This window comes from Lonchura striata, chromosome 11 (genome assembly GCF_050655825.1).
Source record: "Lonchura striata isolate lonStrDom1 chromosome 11, ASM5065582v1, whole genome shotgun sequence".
NCBI lineage: Eukaryota > Metazoa > Chordata > Aves > Passeriformes > Estrildidae > Lonchura > Lonchura striata.
In genome coordinates, this window is record NC_140713.1 from 21,128,144 (window position 1) to 21,147,713 (window position 19,570).

Sequence of the window (19,570 nt, forward strand, 5' to 3'; positions counted from 1 at the left end):
GAAAGCCTGAATCAATGCAGGTTTCTTTACAAATATTTCACTGCTACGCTTACACCTCTGTCAAGAGTAGTTCAAGCACAGATTTTATACAGAAGAATGTTTCTACCTCAGATAGGAAGCTTGAGTTGGACTTAAATCCATCCATAAATGTATTTATACCATTGGAAATGCAGACAGGTATTTCAGAACATCCCACCATGTCTGCTTGTAACTATGTACTTAAAGTACATACAGGGTTGAGTTTGGGTTTGTTTTGCTCACAATAACACACTCTGGATGGTACTTTTAAAGTCACATTTTGCAAATGCCTCATGAATAAAAGATTGTGCTAAAAATAAGTAGCTGGTCTTACTGTAGCACTGAGCCACCAGTTGAATGTGAACAGCAAAGCTCCCAGATTTAAAGACAATAAACTAAAATCTACCTTTCCTTCACAGCTGGCATTGGGTATATTTAGGAAACAGAGCCAACCTTCCTCTGTCCTAATTCCAAAATCATGGATTTTCTAGGAAGCTCTTTTTAGCTTCTCATGTGCTTATCCATGCACCATGCCACTGTCATGTCCAGCTATCCTTCAGGAAATGACATGAAATTAAGGAGGCAGAATGCCCTTTGATGAGAATTACTCCCCACTGGACTGAACAGAACCCTGCAATGCAGGAGAGCTCTCTGCAGAACACTGACAAAGGAAGACGCCACATAGAATTAATCTCAGCCACTACTGTTATCAAAATAACCCAAAAGCTTCTTTACATGGCACCACGGGACACGCCCCCAACCCCCAGTCTCTCAGGACATGCAATTGCAGTGACATCTCCTGGTTGCTGGTGGCTCACCAGAACACACCCTTCCCCTCACTTATTCAGCACAGCTATGCAGAAATTCACTCTCCATTCAAGAAATGCAGAGGAATAATTTTCCTACTAATAAGCAAGAAGAAAAATGGGATGTATTCCAAGTTTTTCTTGTGATGACCAACAATAAATCATTTCATAGCTCAGGTCACATCTTCCATGGGAAGAAAAATGTCTTGCCATCATTAAGTCCTTTTCAGCTAACAGTAATATATGATCAGGTTTTAAGTAATTGAACCAGTAGTATTTAATTAGCTCCGAAAAACTATCTCAGATCATGAATCACAGCCTTCCTCCCTGCAAAAAGTCCCCATACTAGGTTAGAAGTATATTTCTCTTTCCATGTGTGATCTATCTTGAATATCTAATTAGGTGCTCCTGATATATGGATCATAGTTCACATATCACATGCAAAATACAGCAGACACGGTGTGTCCTTCTTTAAATAATTGAGTTTCACATCGTGCTTCCCTAAGCTGTTAAAAAAAGACCAAAAAAAAAAGCCTTGTGCCTATGGCAAAATGGCCACTCCTCACTTCAATTAACAAATTCCATTCTGCAGAGAGCCAGCATTAAGGATGAGAAGCTTGGACCTCCTGAGGAAATGTAGCAATAGCAATATTTCTTGTTGAAAGGCCATGCACAGAGAACTGCTATGATTTTAGATAAGAACACACTGATGTTTTTCAAAAGACCCAGAGCACCAACTGACCAAAGAGAATCGTGTTTCTATCCTAACACTACTTCAGATGTCTTCATCACATGCTAAATAAATTAATGCACTCAGCTAAATGTTGGGGGACAGCTGTGGCCAGCACAAAACAGGATCTCTCCTCGTATCAGACTGTATTAAACATATTTTTTTTACACTAAATAAGCTAATCCACAATCATTAACACAAAACCCCATAGTTTTTATTCTGCTTTCAAGTATGTTCCAGAAACTGTTATTATGCTTTTATGATAAGACTTACATAATTATAAGATTGGATTTTTTTGCTGAAAAAGAGGCAAAATTAGCAAATTTCTTCTGGAAGGCAGAAACTAAGACTCACAATCTGCTCAGATGTCAAACTGTAACCGTCGCCCAATATTTGGCTTGCTATATAAAAAAAGTTTCACTACAAAATCCTCTATTTTTAAATAAACTTTATAAAAAATAAAATTCAATAAAGTGGATTTTATCTCTCTGTTCTTCTCCCATCTTATTTTTATCACAGTAAAAAAGCTCACAAACCAAGCATGTTTCTTCTGACTTTTTTCAATTTGAAGAGAGTGCATGTTTCGTTCTCATAACAAAGCAAGCAGTGAATGCTGAACTGCCTTACTGAATTGGACACAGCTCATCTTTACTCCAAATACTTCTTTCAGATGCTATCCTAAATTGTAAATAATGTTGCTTTCGATTGCATGCAACACTCAATTTAACTATGTAGAACATTTAAAGAGACTGATGGGATGAGTGCCCCACTCATGAAAAGCTGCTGAGAGAGGAAAGGATGTACAACATCCATTATATAAACACCCACTTTGGAAAGTGTCTGTCCTGTGGATGGTAGAAATTTCAATGAGAATAGAACAGATTTACAAATCCACCCTTTACATTAAATAGCAAAAACTCCAAACAATCTCCAGTTCTTGGTACTCTGTTTGGTAGGCGTTAGGTAATAAGCTCCACTTGTGCAGATGACATTAATCCTGAGGTTTTAAGAACATTTTCTTAGCTCTTTTACTAGGTCTTATGTTACTATTTCCCTCTTCAACTTCATCATCTTCATCATCATCCTTGAGTACACGTTGGTCCCTTTTTCTCAAAAATTTCTTCCCTATTGTTCCCACTAATGTTTCATATCTGTAGAGAGAATTAAAAAAAATATAGCTTTTACTAAAATCAGAGGAAAAATCGTGGCGCATATCCTAAACATAATCAACAATTCAAGTGGTATAAAAACCTGGTCATTAAAAGCTTGGAGAAGCACAAGTACTGCATGACTTATTACATTATTATTCACTCTGATAGTTTCAATTTGTTAGCAACTGGTAACAAGAAGGGAATTAGCATGGAATACCTGGATATCAAAGGGCAGAAAACCCCTACAAGTGATGGAGAATTTACCCCCAAATGTGACAGAGATTCAAGTGAATATATACCAGCATTCCTGGAAAATCAATCTGGTACAGTTCCATAGCTATTGTAGGTTTTTTTTTGTTTTGTTTCCTTTTTGGGTTTTATTTCTCCACACATGCAGTAACGTATATTCCTAGCTAGTACTGATTATGTCATAAAAGGTAACTTACCTTCTGGCCATTTCTTCATCTGACACATCAGCCTCCATTTTATCATCCTCTTCAATTTCTTCCTCCTTGCACTTAGAGTTCATTTTAATCATTAACTTCTGAAAATGAAATGAGAAATAGCTTAAGCATGTAACCATGACACAATGGCAACAGTGCTGAAATTCACTGGTAGAAGAGCATAAGAGGTAAGAATCAAATTTAGTAATTACTTTCTGTTCCTGGTTAGGCTAGAGCCATCATTATGAAAGCTCATGAAGAAAAGGCAACAGAGACAGTGTTTTCAGTGTTTTGTACTACTCAAACACCCTAAAGGACACTCCAAACATCTCCAGGAGATCAGAGAGTTAGATCATAATTAATTTTTCATTGTGATGTTAGCACACAGACCTTGAAATAGTTTTGTTAAAAAGAAAGAATATCTTCAAGGATTTACAGTAAAAGCCATGAAACAATCATATGCTGAGTCACAGGGACAATCAAGTTCAAAGTAACTAAAAGAATCCTCTAGTAAATTACCTTATATAGCCTTCTGCCAATCTCTTAGTCTTTACACCTTCATCCTCCTGCTTCAGGTTCAGTGGTAACCTCTTTATTACTGTCCCTGTGTACTTCTATCAGTGTGAATCATGGCAGAAAGAAATTAAAGACTCTTGCCCAGCATTTTTAATTTGGAACTCTAAGTGTTGAACAAATAGGGTTGAATGTTTGTAGATTGGACTCTGCATTCTATGTCAGGAGGAAAAGTGAGCTTTCGTTTTGGTGAGCAGCATGTGGGATGGTTTCCTCACTTCAGGGAGGGAAAATCTGCAGGAGTCATGCAATTACTGACCAACAACACAGGGTGGTAAAAAGATTCTATTTACCAGGTGCTGCATTGATCAACATTTAGGGTTGGATGATGGAGTTTCTGGACATGGGAGGATTTATGGAAGGTGCTGCAAAGGCCAATAAGACTGCAGTGTGAACACTCAAATCCCCAAACCTAAGGGCTTCAATCGTAATGTGAAACAACCTCAGACCAGGACACTGAAATGGTACCTCAATTTCTGGATTGAATCCTTTGAAGGACATTCTACCATAAACGAGATCCTCACATCGCAGAAAGCTCCTCTCTTCTATTATACAGCTCCTGCACGAAACCCCAAACCCAGCATTTTGTCAAACCATGCACTTTAAAATAACCAAGTTAAATAAATGGAAAAGGGATGTGCTTTCCCCCCCAAAAAAATAAACAAAGCCACAGTATATTTTAAGCCATCAACTACTTTCTGCTTAATTGCTCTGATAAATCTTTCAGTACAAAGGGCTTGGAGCGCCAAGGAATCCTTTTTGCCAGTAAAGCTGTGCCAGGTCCACAAGCAAAATTAACTTTTCTGACAAAAAGCACTCTCTGCTGGTATGGTTCTGCCTACATTAGTAGTTTTGCCAGAATAAAAATACCACATAAATATCACTCCCCAGGTGGCACTACTATACCAGCAAAAGCTTCTAATTAATTTTTCATTGTGTTGTTAGACCTGGTGTTAGTTGAGTCTGTCAGGGTATAAAACACTGTGTCACTCTCTGTTCAGCAGATTTCCCCCTTCTCCCTCCTTTTTTTCCTCTTTTAATGAGCATGGAGTGAGAAAAGAAACATGACCCTGAGGCATTCATAATACACGTGTCAGATAAAAGTACTTTGGTGGATTGTTCCATCCTTTTCCTCACACATATGTACCTGTTCCCTCATCCTCTTCATCTCCCATGTAAATCAAACTCTCATGATCACGGAACTTAGGCTGAAGAGATTGAGCTCATTGTCCTGCCTCAAGGCAGTAGCAGTTACACGTGTGCCATGAACAGCAGAGGTCCAGCTAACCTGTCCTCAAAAGACTTCCCAGGATGAAGAATCCAGCGTCTCCTCAGGCAATCTAGTCCAGAACTTCAATAGTCTTATTGTTACAAAAGTTCTCCCAATGTCCAGCTTGAACATTCCTTGCTGCAACTGAAGCTCAAATACCTTTTTGTCATATCCACCAAGAGTAATGGAAAAGTTTATCAATGGCCTTTTTCAGCTACAGTTAATTCCTTGGCTCCTAGCTTTTTCAAAATTATGTATGTTCTCCCCCAGTGGAATTTTTTTCCACTTCTGAAAGGATGAAACCCAAGCAATTTCAAAAGTAGTTCTCCTGCTATTTAAGGCACCTTTCTAAAGAGCAGGACACTTTTTTCCTTATTAGCTAAGCCTTCCTTTATTTTTGCCATTATCTCTTCTATTTCAAAACCAGGATTTGAAGTGAGCTGGACACAACAGGACAGAACTGTCCTGAATCGACTTAACCATGTGACTGGAACTGAATTTACTAACACAATGTTTCAAACTTTGTTTCTAATGAAGGGAAAAAGCAGCAATGAATGAACTGGACCCTCACTGAAAGAAACTAATTACATGCATCTAGAAGAATGTGTGAGTGAAAGAAAACAACAGACACAAGAATTGAAAGTAGGTCAAACTACACTAGGCAACCTCAACAGCCCTAAAAATATGTAATAAAAAAAGGTGTAATGCCAGTCTGTCACTATTCTTGCTTCTGTTAACTGGTTATTTATAATACTTATTTTACAGGAAAAAATATGAATATGCTATTTCCATTTCAAAACAATCCAATGATGATAAGAAGTACAAAAGATTACAAGCTTACTCTTTTTCCTTTAGATCTGGTACATCAAGATACCAGTGTTCTTCACTAATTATCTTCTTTTCTTCTTCTTCTAGTTGTTTTTTGGTTTGTGAATCCAAACCCCTTTGCATGAACTACAAAGAAAGACACAAACACACAGCTTCAGTTTTCTGCATCAAGAGTATGTTCTGGACATGCAGTAATTACATGATAGAAATTATCCATTACATAATGTTTAGCAGTTGATACAAAGTAAATGTTTGTTTGTGATTTTTTTTTTTTTTTTTTAATCTGAGTTTGGTCAAAGTTTGGGCAAACAGACAATGAAAAATTAAAACAGCTGCTGATCACACTTATTTATTACTGGAAGTCAACAGTCACATCTGTACTCACATTTAAAGAAACAGACCTGTCCTGGCTAGTTTTGATGGATTGGGGTTGTCACAATTCCCTAATTTTGCTAAGGTTTTTCTGAAGTTTCAATAAAGGCCAGAAAGCAGATATTGGTGTTGATGTTATTGCTGCACATCAGGAACAAACCCCACCCATACAAACAGCACTGGAGCTCAGAGCTAAAGGTGGGTCATACCAGGCTGGTTATTTTTTGAAACATCTGTACTTTCAACCATCCTCTTGTTTTCTGAGATTTAATGAACTGGATTGTGCTTGTAGCTCTGAAGGCACAAACCTGTCTTTGGAAGTTACAGAATGTCAGACTTTGAAACCAGACTACGAAGAAAAGTCCACTGTATCCAGCTGTGCTAAAGGAAGATGCTCCCAGCTCTTCAATTCTCACTGACCCACCAAAGTACAGGTCCAGCACTGTATTTAAGGACCTGTTAACTCACTGCAGGAACAGTCTGGCAAAATAGTTGAGACCAAGAAGGAAATTTACGGCAAGTCTGCTGTTTTTTTCTAATACAAGGACACTCCTGTCACTTGCTTCCTTGGTGATAACCTCTGTCAAAGGATGGGAACAGACAGGTAAAACAGTAACCTCTCAACAGCTGGGAGTAGAAGAAGACATCTGTCACAGCCTATAAAAAACTGCTGAGAGCACAGAACTACAGACCTGAGACCTGTGAAACAGCATTTTAATTTCCATTTGTCTCAAGTCAGGTGCCTGAACTGAGTGACAATTAAGTCTAAACAATGTCAATGAAATATGCTGGGAAAAAACATGACTCTTCAAAATTTTATGGTGATAATCCATATAATCCCACCCTCCTGGAAGCTGAGACCTCCCTGAGGATCTACAGAAAGTGGTTGTATAACTGTACCTGTCAGAGGTCTACATTTATACCAACCTAACTCCCAGACAGCGGCAAGTCTAACAATACAGTTCACACACAGTCCTTTAAGAATACATAGGTGGTACAGGTGTGCAATGTATTATGAACAACCCACATGTATTTTCAGTCTTTACAAAATGCCCAACCAAAACAAACTCAGAAGTACGAGCCAACAGAGCTAGTGATTTATTTTCCATTTCTATTTCTATTTGCATCCACTGTACAAGATCTTTAATGAAAGAAAAATTGGCTTCTGTTTTCTGAGTCGATTCAGAATATGTCAAAGCTTTCCAATTAAAATTACAGTATCTTCTTGAGGAAAATAAGTGAATCTATCATGTGGAAAAACATACTGCTCGAGGAAATTGGTTAGCCAGTCAGAAACCTCAACACAAGAAATTCTGCTACAAGAACCCAATTAAATAATCATTTCACACTCCATTTTAAAGATTATGTTGCCAAAGATTACTACAGGAAAAACCTAGATAAAAATTATGTGATCAGGTTTCTCTCTAATGTAAACACACACTGATGAATTAAAAATATACCCGCTGTGGTAGGCACGGAATATATAAGTCAGTATCTGAGGAGCTGTTTGGGTGTATTTCCCCAAGCTATGAGACCTGGATCAAATGGTACAAGATCTAAAGTCTGTGTCCATTTGTCTCCAGTATTTATTGCAAATGGTCCTTCCAACACCACCAACCACACGTCACCTCTGGGTGCCACTTCACCTACCTGCTGAATTCTGGTAATACATTGGATCACTACCTGCAGAGGCAGCTGCTAAAGGCTTAATTAAAACATTTGTAAACAGGAAGATCTGCAGAAATAAAGTGCTAAATGCAAGATCTGTGTATGACCTTTTCAAAACCTACTGATCTCTTCAAAGCTGGTTATCACTGCCTTGACTGTGAACCTGCAAATGTCATGGCAGCATATGCACATGGCTGGTTCTCCATGGCCTTCCAGAGAAAAACAATAAAAAAACCCTGCTTTTGAAATCTCCAGGGGGTTAGTATAGTGGCAAAAAACAAAGAAAAATTTCATTTTAAAGGAGTATTATATAAAAACAAGAAAAAAAATAATGATGTTGCCATCCAGGTTATGGGAGTCTGACTGACCGTGTCACATATTGCTGGCTGACTCAAGTTCAACATCTACTCCCTTTTGAAAGCGAGGCAAGATGTATTTTATTCCTTCTGTGTACAAGTTTTAGATTTAGAAGTATCTATTAATTAGGGTAAATATTCCATCATCCAACTGTAGCAGCGTGCACTTTATGTGAAAAATTGAACTGAAGTCAGCTAACTCTTTTTTCAGCCAGAATGTGAAATATAGGCCCATATAAATACGTAGGGAAAAAATGGCTAAATAAAACACCACAAGCAAGAAGCCACGAAGGCCCCATCATGTTCAGTTAAAAAATTGAATATTAACATTAAAAAAAAAGTACTCAACTTTTTCTGGTTGTTTTCCAGCAATAAAGGACCATCAATCAGAGAATGTACTCTACTGAATTAGGAGTTGCAGTGCATGGTGTGAAGCACAATGCATTAGCCAGTGAGCAGAGACTAATTTCACACTGGTGACATGAAATTCACAATACCAAGGGCAATAAGCACATCGGGATGTTACTAAGATCCCTGGCATTTATGAGTTGGGAAAGCTGGTAAATACTGGATATTAATCCCCATTCAGGCTGGGATTTCCTTAGCCAGCAATGTAAAAATGCTCACACCAAAACCTAAACTTCTTTTCCCTCAATACTAAAAGCCCCACGCAAAGCAAGCAGCATTGATATCTTTATTTCAAAGTGCTGTTGAAATATTTTTATTTAAACCCACAACAACCAACCCAGAGGCAGAAGAGCAAGGTGGAACGAAGAACTCCCAGAAGATGCGCTGGAGCTGGCCCTGGAGCCCAGACTTTTTCTGGCACCAGCGATGTCTTTGCCGGGGCAGCAGCCCGAGATAACACATGGATGACCACATCTGTATTCAGAGCCTGGCTGAGGAGAGCCAGGGCTCCAAGTGTGGCCGGGATGAACACGGGAATGCCCCACACCACGGCTCCGTGTGCGGCCAGGGATGGGCACGGGAATGCCCCACACCAGAGCTCCGTGTGCGGCCAGGGATGGGCACGGGAATGCCCCACACCAGGGCTCCGTGTGGGGCCGGGATGAACACGGGAATGCTCCACACCAGGGCTCCTCGTGTGGCCGGGATGGGCACGGGAATGCCCCACACCAGAGCTCCGTGTGCGGCCAGGGATGGGCACGGGAATGCCCCACACCAGGGCTCCGTGTGGGGCCGGGATGAACACGGGAATGCTCCACACCAGGGCTCCAAGTGTGGCCGGGATAGGCATGGGAATGCCCCACACCACGGCTCCGTGTGCGGCCAGGGATGGGCACGGGAATGCCCCACACCAGGGCTCCTCGTGTGGCCGGGATGGGCACGGGAATGCCCCACACCAGAGCTCCAAGTGTGGCCGGGATGGGCACGGGAATGCCCCACACCAGAGCTCCGTGTGCGGCCAGGGATGGGCACGGGAATGCCCCACACCAGAGCTCCAAGTGTGGCCGGGGATGGGCACGGGAATGCCCCACACCAGGGCTCCAAGTGTGGCCGGGATGGGCACGGGAATGCCCCACACCAGACCTCCAAGTGTGGCCGGGGATGGGCACGGGAATGCCCCACACCAGGGCTCCAAGTGTGGCCGGGATGGGCACGGGATGCCCCACACCAGGGCTCCTCGTGGGGCCGGGGATGGGCACGGGATGCCCCACACCAGGGCTCCGCACCCCGGCCGCGCCTCACGGCGCCGGGCCCCGCTCGCCACGGGTGCCGGCACGGCTCGGCCTGCCCCTGCTGCCCTCCGGGCCGCCGCTTCCAGCCCTCCCCTCCTTCCCCCGTCACCTTCATGCGCAGCAGGTTCTTGGACAGCTTGGTTTTCACCTCCCCGGCCATGGCGGCCCGCAGGCCGCGGCGGATCCCCGCGCTCGCGTAGCGCCGAGGCCGCGCACGCCGCGGGAGGAGCGGGGCGCGGCGGCGGCGGGCTCCGCCCTCCGGCCGCGGGCACGGCCGCCTCCCTGCCCGCGGCCCGGGAGCCGCCGGGGCCGGGGGATGCGCTGCTGGTGCGAAACCAGCGGTAGAAATAAACTTTACGGCTGTGCGGGCTGGGGGATGTGAAAAATGCATATTTTATGATTGGCTTTTCGCAAATATTACTATATGTGTAATGTTAGAAAGTTATGCTGTATTAATTCTCTTAAGTAGCGTGTTAAATATAGTTTTAGGTTCCAACATAATGTTAAAATAGAGACTGTAGGTGGGGGGAATTTTTTCTTTTAGCAATGAGATACTTCATTTAACACCTAAATCTTCCAGAGAAAAGGAATTTATGGTTTTCTTATCAGAAGAAGCTAATTTCTTCAGGCCTTGCTCAGACTCGAAGACGCCTTGGGGATTATAGGAAACAGTTGACATACAACAGACAGAGTTCTTGTTTTAAATAGAATGTATGCATAACCAGGAAGGTTATATGAATATGCAACAGGCTATTGATTTTAAGGTTATTCCTTTGCTCACAAAGGATGCTTTTCCTGACTTAGTGTCCGAGAGCATCTGGACGTCCATAATTCTTTGTTTTTTATTGTCTTGTAATTGTCCTAACTCTAAACTTTATTACTCTAATTGTATTACTATTTTTATAACCATTTTATTATTATTAAACTTTTAAAATTTTAACAACGAAATGATTGGTGTTTTTCACAGGGAGATCGGGGGTGTGAGCAGGACATAATTCCGCTCTGGTATGACATGGTAAATCAGTATGTGAACATGCCTTATCCATGCTTGTGTGTTGTGTAGTACTGCTGATGCTTCATCCATAATTTTCTGATATTTCAAAAAGAGTATAAAATTCTTCCCACACTGGTATTTGGAGACTGCTTGACTTTATAGGCGTTTATTTTTTTACAATCAGCACTGACTTTTATTAAAAAGAAAATCACAAAACAGTCAGATGTGATTAAAACTGGAAAACACACAAATTGAAAGATATTACAAAAAGTCTCAAAGCTTTGTTAGTCCTGAATCATGATTTGTGAATTCAGTGTAGGCAGCGCTGGTGTTGGACTGCCCTGCTGGGCATGGGGAGCTGAGGAGGAAATTCTGATAGGGAATTGCCAGCTGACTCCCAGTCAGAAGCATGTACCACAATTTTTCTATATATCCTCATAAATCAGATTTCTGATGCCTGTTTTGACATTTGGCACATAAACTGGGTGATAAAGCAATAAGAGTGAGGGTTCAGCATTCAAAACTTTAATGAACTGGTGTGCTCCCAAAGACAATTTAGGGAGAAAAGTTCCCGTATATGCAAGATGTAGGTCAAAGCTTGAAGAACTCTGTAAAGATTTATGCTCTAATAGACTCTACAGAAAGGTATAATGAAGGACAAAACCTGATTGCAGTGGGAAAGGAGGGAGAATTATCCACATCCAGGCATCCTTATTACACATTTAAGCTCAGTGGACTAAAATGACACAAATGCCAATGAAACATGGAGCCACAAATGCTTCAAGGCAAAGTCATAACACTGCGTGAAAATATTTAATTTTCATGTAGGGAAGGCACCTTCACTCCCAGGCTCTGTAAATGAGTTGAAGCTGCTCTGAAGTTCAAGGCCCCAGTGAGAAAGTCACATTGTGAGTGTGGCAGCTGTGCTGTTTTGCTTCTTCTCTGTTCCCTTTCCCATTAACAGCTATCGTCCCTTCCCAACAAAAGAAAGCTGGGAAGAAATTTGCCATTTTCTGAATACAAATGTTCATCAAAGAATGAATATGTTTGAATCTTAGTGAGCAAACCAATAGGGGAAAGCTGTTAATTAATGTAGTGGCACAGTACAGCCAGAATCTGTCATTTTTGGTTGTATGTTCTATTTGCCATGCATTTTAATAATGCATTTACTTTTTGTTGTTCATTGCAAATCAGAGCCCTGTGTTAAATTGCATGACCTTCAACGTCAGGGCTTTTCTGAGCAGTTGCAGTCCATTTACAGTCCGGGAATGTACTTTGAATGATTTCTTCTAAATACTGTGCTCTCCTCAGCACTTCTGCAGCCATTGAGCTGTGGTAGAGCCTGGCTTTGCTTGGTGGCCTTTTCAAGAGCTGTTTCAGTCCCTCCATCCTGCAGAACATCCCAGCTCAACAATTCCTCAGCAGACTCTGCTCACAGCCTGTTTGGGATTTGGGCATTGCACACCACAGTTCCTCTCTACCTTTCTTGAGAAGGAGCATCCTGCCCCCAAATTCTCTGGGAGCTGCATTCTGATAATTTACATCACCATGCAATGTCTAACTGGGATGGGGGGAGTGCAAGGGGTTTTCACCTTATCTAACCATGAAGATTATTCCTGGTGCTCCCTGGTCCCCACTGCACCCCGTGTCTTGGTGCTGCACCCCAGGCTTGCACAGAGTTTCTGTCACTGTCTGTTGGCACATCAGCTAAAAACCTGCCTCGATACAGGCAGGGAGAAGCATTTTGCAGTAAAAGCAGTATAGATTCTGTGATGTTTATTTAGAAAAGTGGAGACTGTAAAAAGGCTGCCAAAGAATGTGATCTATTTTGGCAGTAAAAAAGCCCAAAGGAAATTTTTGGGTTGCATCTCCCATCACTTGAATTGGATGGGGAGGTTATAGATAACAATCAGCTGCCTTTTGGACCAGATTATGCTGTCTGGTAAATGTGAAGACAGTCCATTGATTGCAGGATAAATTTTTATGATTTACTGGTAGTTATGGAGGTAACTCAGAGAAGAATCCAGCCCTGTAAATACACCTGCTTGTGGAGTGAGGGTGAGAAGAGTTGGGAGAGAAAAATAATCTCTCTATGTTTAGAGAAGAGACAAGGGTCATTGTAAATGACAATTAGATGCTCTCCCACAGCTGAGTGCTGCACAGCAGCTCCATTTTCAACCTGGAAACCAATTTCTTTTTCAAAACAAAAATACTCGGGAAATAACTTGGGGAAAAGGAGTTCCATCTCATCAAAGATTGTACATTAAACAAGCAGATAAAAGATTTTTCTTCCTAGGAAATGTGGTCTCTTCTCCCTCTAGTAATTACAGAAGTCAAATCAAAGTTGCCATTAACATTATTTAAGGAGTAATCTCTCTTGGAGCAACACATGTGGCAGCTGTGAAGTAATTTCACGCCAATGGGATCTAATTTGAGGGAACTCATGGCTTACTTTTTCCATAACTTTTTATTTATTATTATTTTATTACTGTAGTAGTGTGTCACTATAGGACACGTGAAAGTATGAATAGCAGCAAGCTGCTGCTATTGTAAAGGTAACAAAGAGGAGGTTTTATTTCTGACTTTAACATTTATGTTTTTCTAAAGGTGACACTGGATTGGAGGGTGAACATACTACCTCACCAATGACACTGGATAAACTACTAGTACATCAAATATCTCTGCCTCTATGAAGGAATGTAAAACAATAGGTTATTTACAGAAAATTGGTGAGAAAGTTTTTTACAAGAATGTAAACTCAGAAGGCTTATAAAATCTTAAAAATCAGGGATACAGTAGTGTGATTTTAGCGTTAAATGGGTATCTCAAACCTTACAGCAATCCATCAGTTGATTTGATTTGATTTCTTATGAGCTGTCTTTGAATTCCGAGGCAGCTTTTTACAGCTCTCAGAATACCTGAAGCCTTCTTCCCCTCCTTGCAAATATCAAAATTCTTGAAGTATGACAGGGGAATCATTAATTTGTGTCAAACTCCTCCACTGTGTTTTAAGTAAGGACATTATGTGTTTTTCTCTATGAATGAGGAGAAGAAATTGAGAAGTGGAGCTGCTGGAGATCTGTTTGCAAACCTGAAAGGAAGGCGTGAAGCGCTGCGTGTGGCTGGGTGTGACTGGGAAAGCAGTTTTGTCCCCTGTGCTGCACGGAGAGAGTGGCAGTGGTGCCATTTTCATGTGGAGGACTCGTTTTTTATCTCTCCTACTCCCACCCTGCTCTGAGCCACTAATGCATGTGGTGCATGGATGTCGGAATCTGAGGTATTGATGATTCCGAGATTGTAAAAAGTCTCTCTCTTTCGTTGCCAAAGAAGTCATAATTCATCTGTGCTGGTTTCCAGGTGGTTTATTCTGTTTATCTCTAACATATCTGCTGCCCTGCAGGGCAGCGTGTGGGGCTCTGCCCTCAGTGGGATGTGACAAACATTAAATACCAGAAACTCCCTGGGCTGGATTTACAAGAACGTGCCAATATCTGTCACCTACGTTGGACAGTGTGTCCCCAGCCTGAACCAACAGAAAAATGCCAACACCACAGTGAGACATGGAGGGCATGAAGAAGGAGAAAAAGGACAAGGCACACCCAATTTCCTCCATCTTGTCCACTTTGAACCCCTAATATAGAATCTTAAAATTTTACTTTTGCACCCGTGCCACACTTAAGTATTACGTATATCAAACACTCAGAGCTGGTAATTGATCCTGTAAGATTGAAAACTCTTTTCCATGGACAGAGATCACAGCCAGTGTCTCTGGGGGCTCTGTCCAGGGGGGTTCCTGATCCCTGCCAGGGTCCCAGCCCTGCCAGGGCAGCCAGAGGGAATCCCTGGATTCCCACACATGGCCAGCTGCTGAGGTGCTGGGTGCCGGGGGGTTTGTTGCAGTAGTCATCACCTTCGGTGTGCTCATGTACCACCTGTGCCGCTCATCCTCACCTCATCCACAGAGGATACAGCGTAGCTCCAGCTCTCTTCACACCGCTCTGACTCTCTTCACTTTTGAAGTCTCCTTTTCTGGCACTGACACCGTTTAGGTGGCAGCTTTTAGCAAAGTAATAACTTGGGTCCCATTGTGCACCAGCCATACAGCTTGTAACTGTTCTTATCAGAGCTCTCTCAGAACCCTTTGGAATGCATCAAGGTTGCTAAGACAAAAACTGTGCTGAATTAGGAAAGAAGAGGCTGAGAAATGGAATACCAAGACCCCAAGAACTAGATAAAGGGGGCTGTGAACCCCCTGGCCTGTAACAGATCACATACTCTGAGACATGCATGGAGAACGCATGGACAAGATAGAGGCACCGATGAAGAAGAGCGTGATCAGCATGTGCAGTAGATCTAGAATGTATAAATAAGTGCAAAATGTAAACAATAAATGTCTTCTGCTTAATGATATTGGTTAGTTGTACAGAAGTCCTGTTTCCTGCAGCAGCTGACACACAGAGGGTGTATTAAATCCCTGCCTTGTGTCCCTCAGCTGACCGTGGGTTTTTCTGTGGATGGGAATGATGTGGAAAGAATGCAGCAGGAGCCAGACTCCTGTAATTTGGGTAACACGGATCTGTGAGGGCAGTTCATGTTGCTGACTCTTTCCTTTTAATAGCCTTCAGTAGTTCCTATTTGTGCAGCATGGGAAGGTATGTTTTAAAAATATGCTTGTGGCAAGATTTACAAAATCTCCAGAACAACTAAGATGTGTCTTTGGAGAAAACGCCTGGTGTCAGTTTGGGAGAGGACGATTCATTCTAAATGCTTTTGGCTGGTCCACTGGCAGGGTGACCTTTGTATGAATAAATAGAGTAATTCCTTTTTGATTACAGAAAGAACCAGCCTCCTAATGGCAGCTCCCTATATTCTTCCTTCAGCTGAAGTGGTGGAGAGAACTCATGCTGGTCTGTCATTCTGCTGGCATGTGGAGAAGCCTAAATATTTGAAATTATTTGATATATGCCCATGTTAGGAGCCAGAGCAAAGAGAATGACTGCAGAACAGTGTGGAGCATCCTTCTCTTTGCTTTCCTTTAAAAATCAGGAGGCTTTTAACTTTTTGGATTTGAAGGAATCGCAATTAAAAGAGAAAAAGAAAATATCACCCTCTGTTTGTTAACCATAAAAATGCAATCCAGCAGTGCTGCTGGTGCTTTGCTGTTTCCCAGGTCAATAAATGGCTCCCCTGACTTTAATAAACATTGATGCTGCGGGCTTGTTCTACAGTGATTGAACATTTTTATAGTTTCAACCACTCGCATTGCATGAAGGCTTTAAGATTTTTTTTTCCACCCATCTTTTTCAGGAGGGTTGGTTCTGATTGATTAAATTGTCATTTTCAGAGTTAGTTGCTGAATTATAACTTGGCATTTTTAACCATGCGATTTGTTTAAAGAGACAGCATTTTGATATAGCAAAGCAGCTGAGAATTTTTAAGCAGTAAAAGGAAATTTTGTTCACTTTGTTCTCAGCCTTTCATCACTGCCTGACAAAAATGCTCCTGAAAACAACATGAAGGCTATGATATGAAGAGAAGGTGCTTAGATCCATGCTCACTTCTTTATTCCATCACGGAGCTGATCTGTGCAGAGCTATATTGCTTTCGATTAGGAGTCAGATATCTCATTGTTGTTCACACATTTATCTTTCTGAGGAGGAAGGAAGGGAGGGAGGGAGAATTAGAAACATAAAATGAGTGCCACCCAGTGTGATATTAAGAGTAAGTGGTAGCACTGTACTTTGAACCAACCCCTTAATATGCACAATGGATTTCTTTGCTCCAAACTGATGGGTCACAAACCTGCAGGGCTTTCACCTAAATCCAGGCTGAGCCTAGTTCAAAGGGACAAAGACCTTGTAATTCTTTATAAACTGAGAAAATCACATCCACGTGATGATGCATTAATTTTTTTATTTAACCAGCTGCCACCTTTCTTCTCTATGGATAACTGCTGGGTTTCAAGGTCTGCTTTTTTTTTATTTTCCTTCACTCCCCCCATTTTAAATCTGTATTCAAGACAGTAAAGCTGAAGTAAATGAGACTCGCATAAAAAACATGTGTTTTCAGATTGTGTTTGAAAAGAAAGGCCAACAAAACTGTCCTCTAGAACATAACAGGATATCTTTTGCTTTTGATTTACAGTGCCTGCAGGGGAAACGGGATAATCTAGTGGCCTGAATATGGGAGATCTTACACTGCAGTTACCCTGGTCAGACTCTGAAGCAGTGCTTAGCAGTGGAAATCTCAGGGTATCAATATGAAATACTGAAGTCCAATTATACTTCTGCTTGTACACTTTCCCCTTTCTGGCCATTTCAGCTTCTGCTCTGAAATAATAACTTACAGTGGCACAAAGCTGAATTTCAGCAGTGAATTATATCCCTGGCCTCTAAATTTAATTGCATGGTACTGCAACTAACCCACTATCCATCTTGGTCCCTGGAATTCTTTCTGCCTCTTTTCTTTTGCTTCTACACCATTCATTCGAGACCCTTAGAAAACACAAAATAGGTGCCCAGAAAGAAGGTGAATTGTGAAAGAATTCGTACCTGCCACCAGTTCTTGACAGTCTTTAACTAAAAAGGGAGGTAGGGTTCACCAGCAGTGGGGTCAGGATGAGGTGCTGCAGGCTCTGGATGTTTTCCTGTGGTGCTGGGCACCTGGGGTCAGGAGGACAATTTGCAAGCACCAGTTTGGATTCGATCCAGCCAGCTGGGTGCTGTACAGGATGTCCTTTTCCCACCCTGTAGAGCCTGGAAATGGAGCCAGGGCAGGTGTCAGATCAGGGCTCTGATTCAGCACAGCAAACCTGGTGCTCCTGACAGCGCTGTTCTGAAGGTTTCACAGCAAGATGTTGATGCCTGAGGAAACCATTTCTAGCAAAAACAAAAAGATATTCTGCAGTTATCATAAATACAGTATGATTATGTTTTTTGGACAGTTACTCATGTTTGTTTCAAAGTCATATTAAGGCTATTTTATAGGTTGGGGAAATAAGCTGTAACATGAAAAAGAGTAAAATATTCATTAATGCTGTAATGATTCATATCAAAACATTATGGGGTAGCACACTTAGCCTCAGACCAGTTCCTCAATGAATGTTTTTCTAATTTCCATAAGTAATTGACCTCTCATTAGCGACTCATTAGAAAAATTGAGGTGATGTGACAAAAGGAAACCCAGTGCACAGAAACTCTGCATATGCATAAATCATTGAAAACTCTAATGGATTCAAAATGAAGGACCACAAGAACCCTGCTTTCTCTGACTGAAAAAGGATTTTGTTTGTGGCTGTGAAGTGAAATACTTTTCTCTGAATATATCTTTATATGCATATATATCCTTTAATCCATACTTTCATGCTCATGGCTGCTTTTCAAACACAGAACAAACACTTCTTCTCCTTGCATGTAATTTCATTGGAAAAAGAATTAAACATATGTGTATGTGTAATAATTCAGACATATGTGTAAGTGTAAGTCTGTGTCAGGTCCTGGTACAACTATAGACACTGAGGTTGGAAAAATGGAGTACAAATTTTGGAACGTGGACTACATACAAAAATTAATTTTGGAAGCAAATAAACATCAACTGATGCTTCTTACTGACTCCATCCTAGAAGTAGGATGCCAGAAAAGGCATTGTGCTGAATCCTTGCCTGTCAGCAGTTGTTTCAGAGGGGAGGGGTCTGCCTTGTCCTTTTTATGTCCACTGTTAACCAACACAGGAATGTTAGCAAGCCCAAGTAATAGATTTTTCGCATATTGATGTATTAACTTAATAACCTTATATATCTGTCTTTTTAGAGATCAATAAATCAATTTTGAGCAAGTTCTTCATCACTGCAATATTATGAAAAGTGAAGCTGATATTTAATGTGGTTTTATGAGTCCTGGATGCTACTGGACAAACTCAGAAAAAATCCATTTCTTTTTAATATGTCCTTTAAAGTCCTGATGCCCATGTGAAACTTATTTGAAAGCAATTGGATTTATGGGTTCCAAGTTAGCATTTCATTACGAAGTTACCTGAGTATGAGAGAGGAAAAAAAATTACTGTCTGAAAGTTTTGTACAGCAGAGAAGAGCCGAAGAGATGAACCTCCCCTGACTTTGTCCAATACTGGCTAAGAAACTGCAGGGTCTAAAAGGCCAATAAAAGCAGTGAAGTAATATTGTAAAAGAATGGGAAAAGCTACTGGCTTAGGTCTGCCCTGGGTCCTCATTTGGGAAGCATATCTGTTGTCTGGCTACCCTTCTTGCAGTTTGTTTTTTTTATTTTTCTTCCTGAAGTCTCGTGCAATGGACCATTGCATAACACTGTTTTAATATGGGTGAATATCACTTTTGTTTTGCCAAAGGAAGCACAGGAGCGATCATGAGAAATTTCCTATTAAGAAAGAAAAATGCATTTTTGAAGGTTCACTCAGAAAAATCAGACTGCTTAGCTTTCCATGACATTTAAAAGGAAAATATTGAAAAGAGATGGTAGACAAACAGTGAAGTTTTGTGGTGTATTGATTGTTTAATGTCAAATGACTAGTTTTGTGATGGTGCTCCTGTATCTTTTTTTTTTTCCTGTGTTGCAGGAACTGTGGTTGCATAGTTTAGTCCTGATGATTTCAGCCCAAATTGACAAAAAAATCTGATTTCTAATGCCT

The 19,570-nt window shown here is 41.2% G+C and overlaps 1 protein-coding gene across 1 annotated transcript; it reads right to left on the minus strand.

Moving 5' to 3' along the window:
- Positions 1-1,746: 1,746 nt before the first annotated feature.
- Positions 1,747-10,125, minus strand: MPHOSPH6 (M-phase phosphoprotein 6). Its single transcript, XM_021541233.4, has 5 exons — positions 10,025-10,125; positions 5,833-5,945; positions 4,190-4,280; positions 3,152-3,249; positions 1,747-2,705 (listed from the first exon to the last, which is right to left on the minus strand). The coding sequence occupies exons 1-5, from the start codon at positions 10,073-10,075 to the stop codon at positions 2,546-2,548; spliced, it is 513 nt and encodes a 170-aa protein (XP_021396908.1). The 5' UTR covers positions 10,076-10,125; the 3' UTR covers positions 1,747-2,545.
- Between the last annotated feature and the right edge of the window lie 9,445 nt (positions 10,126-19,570).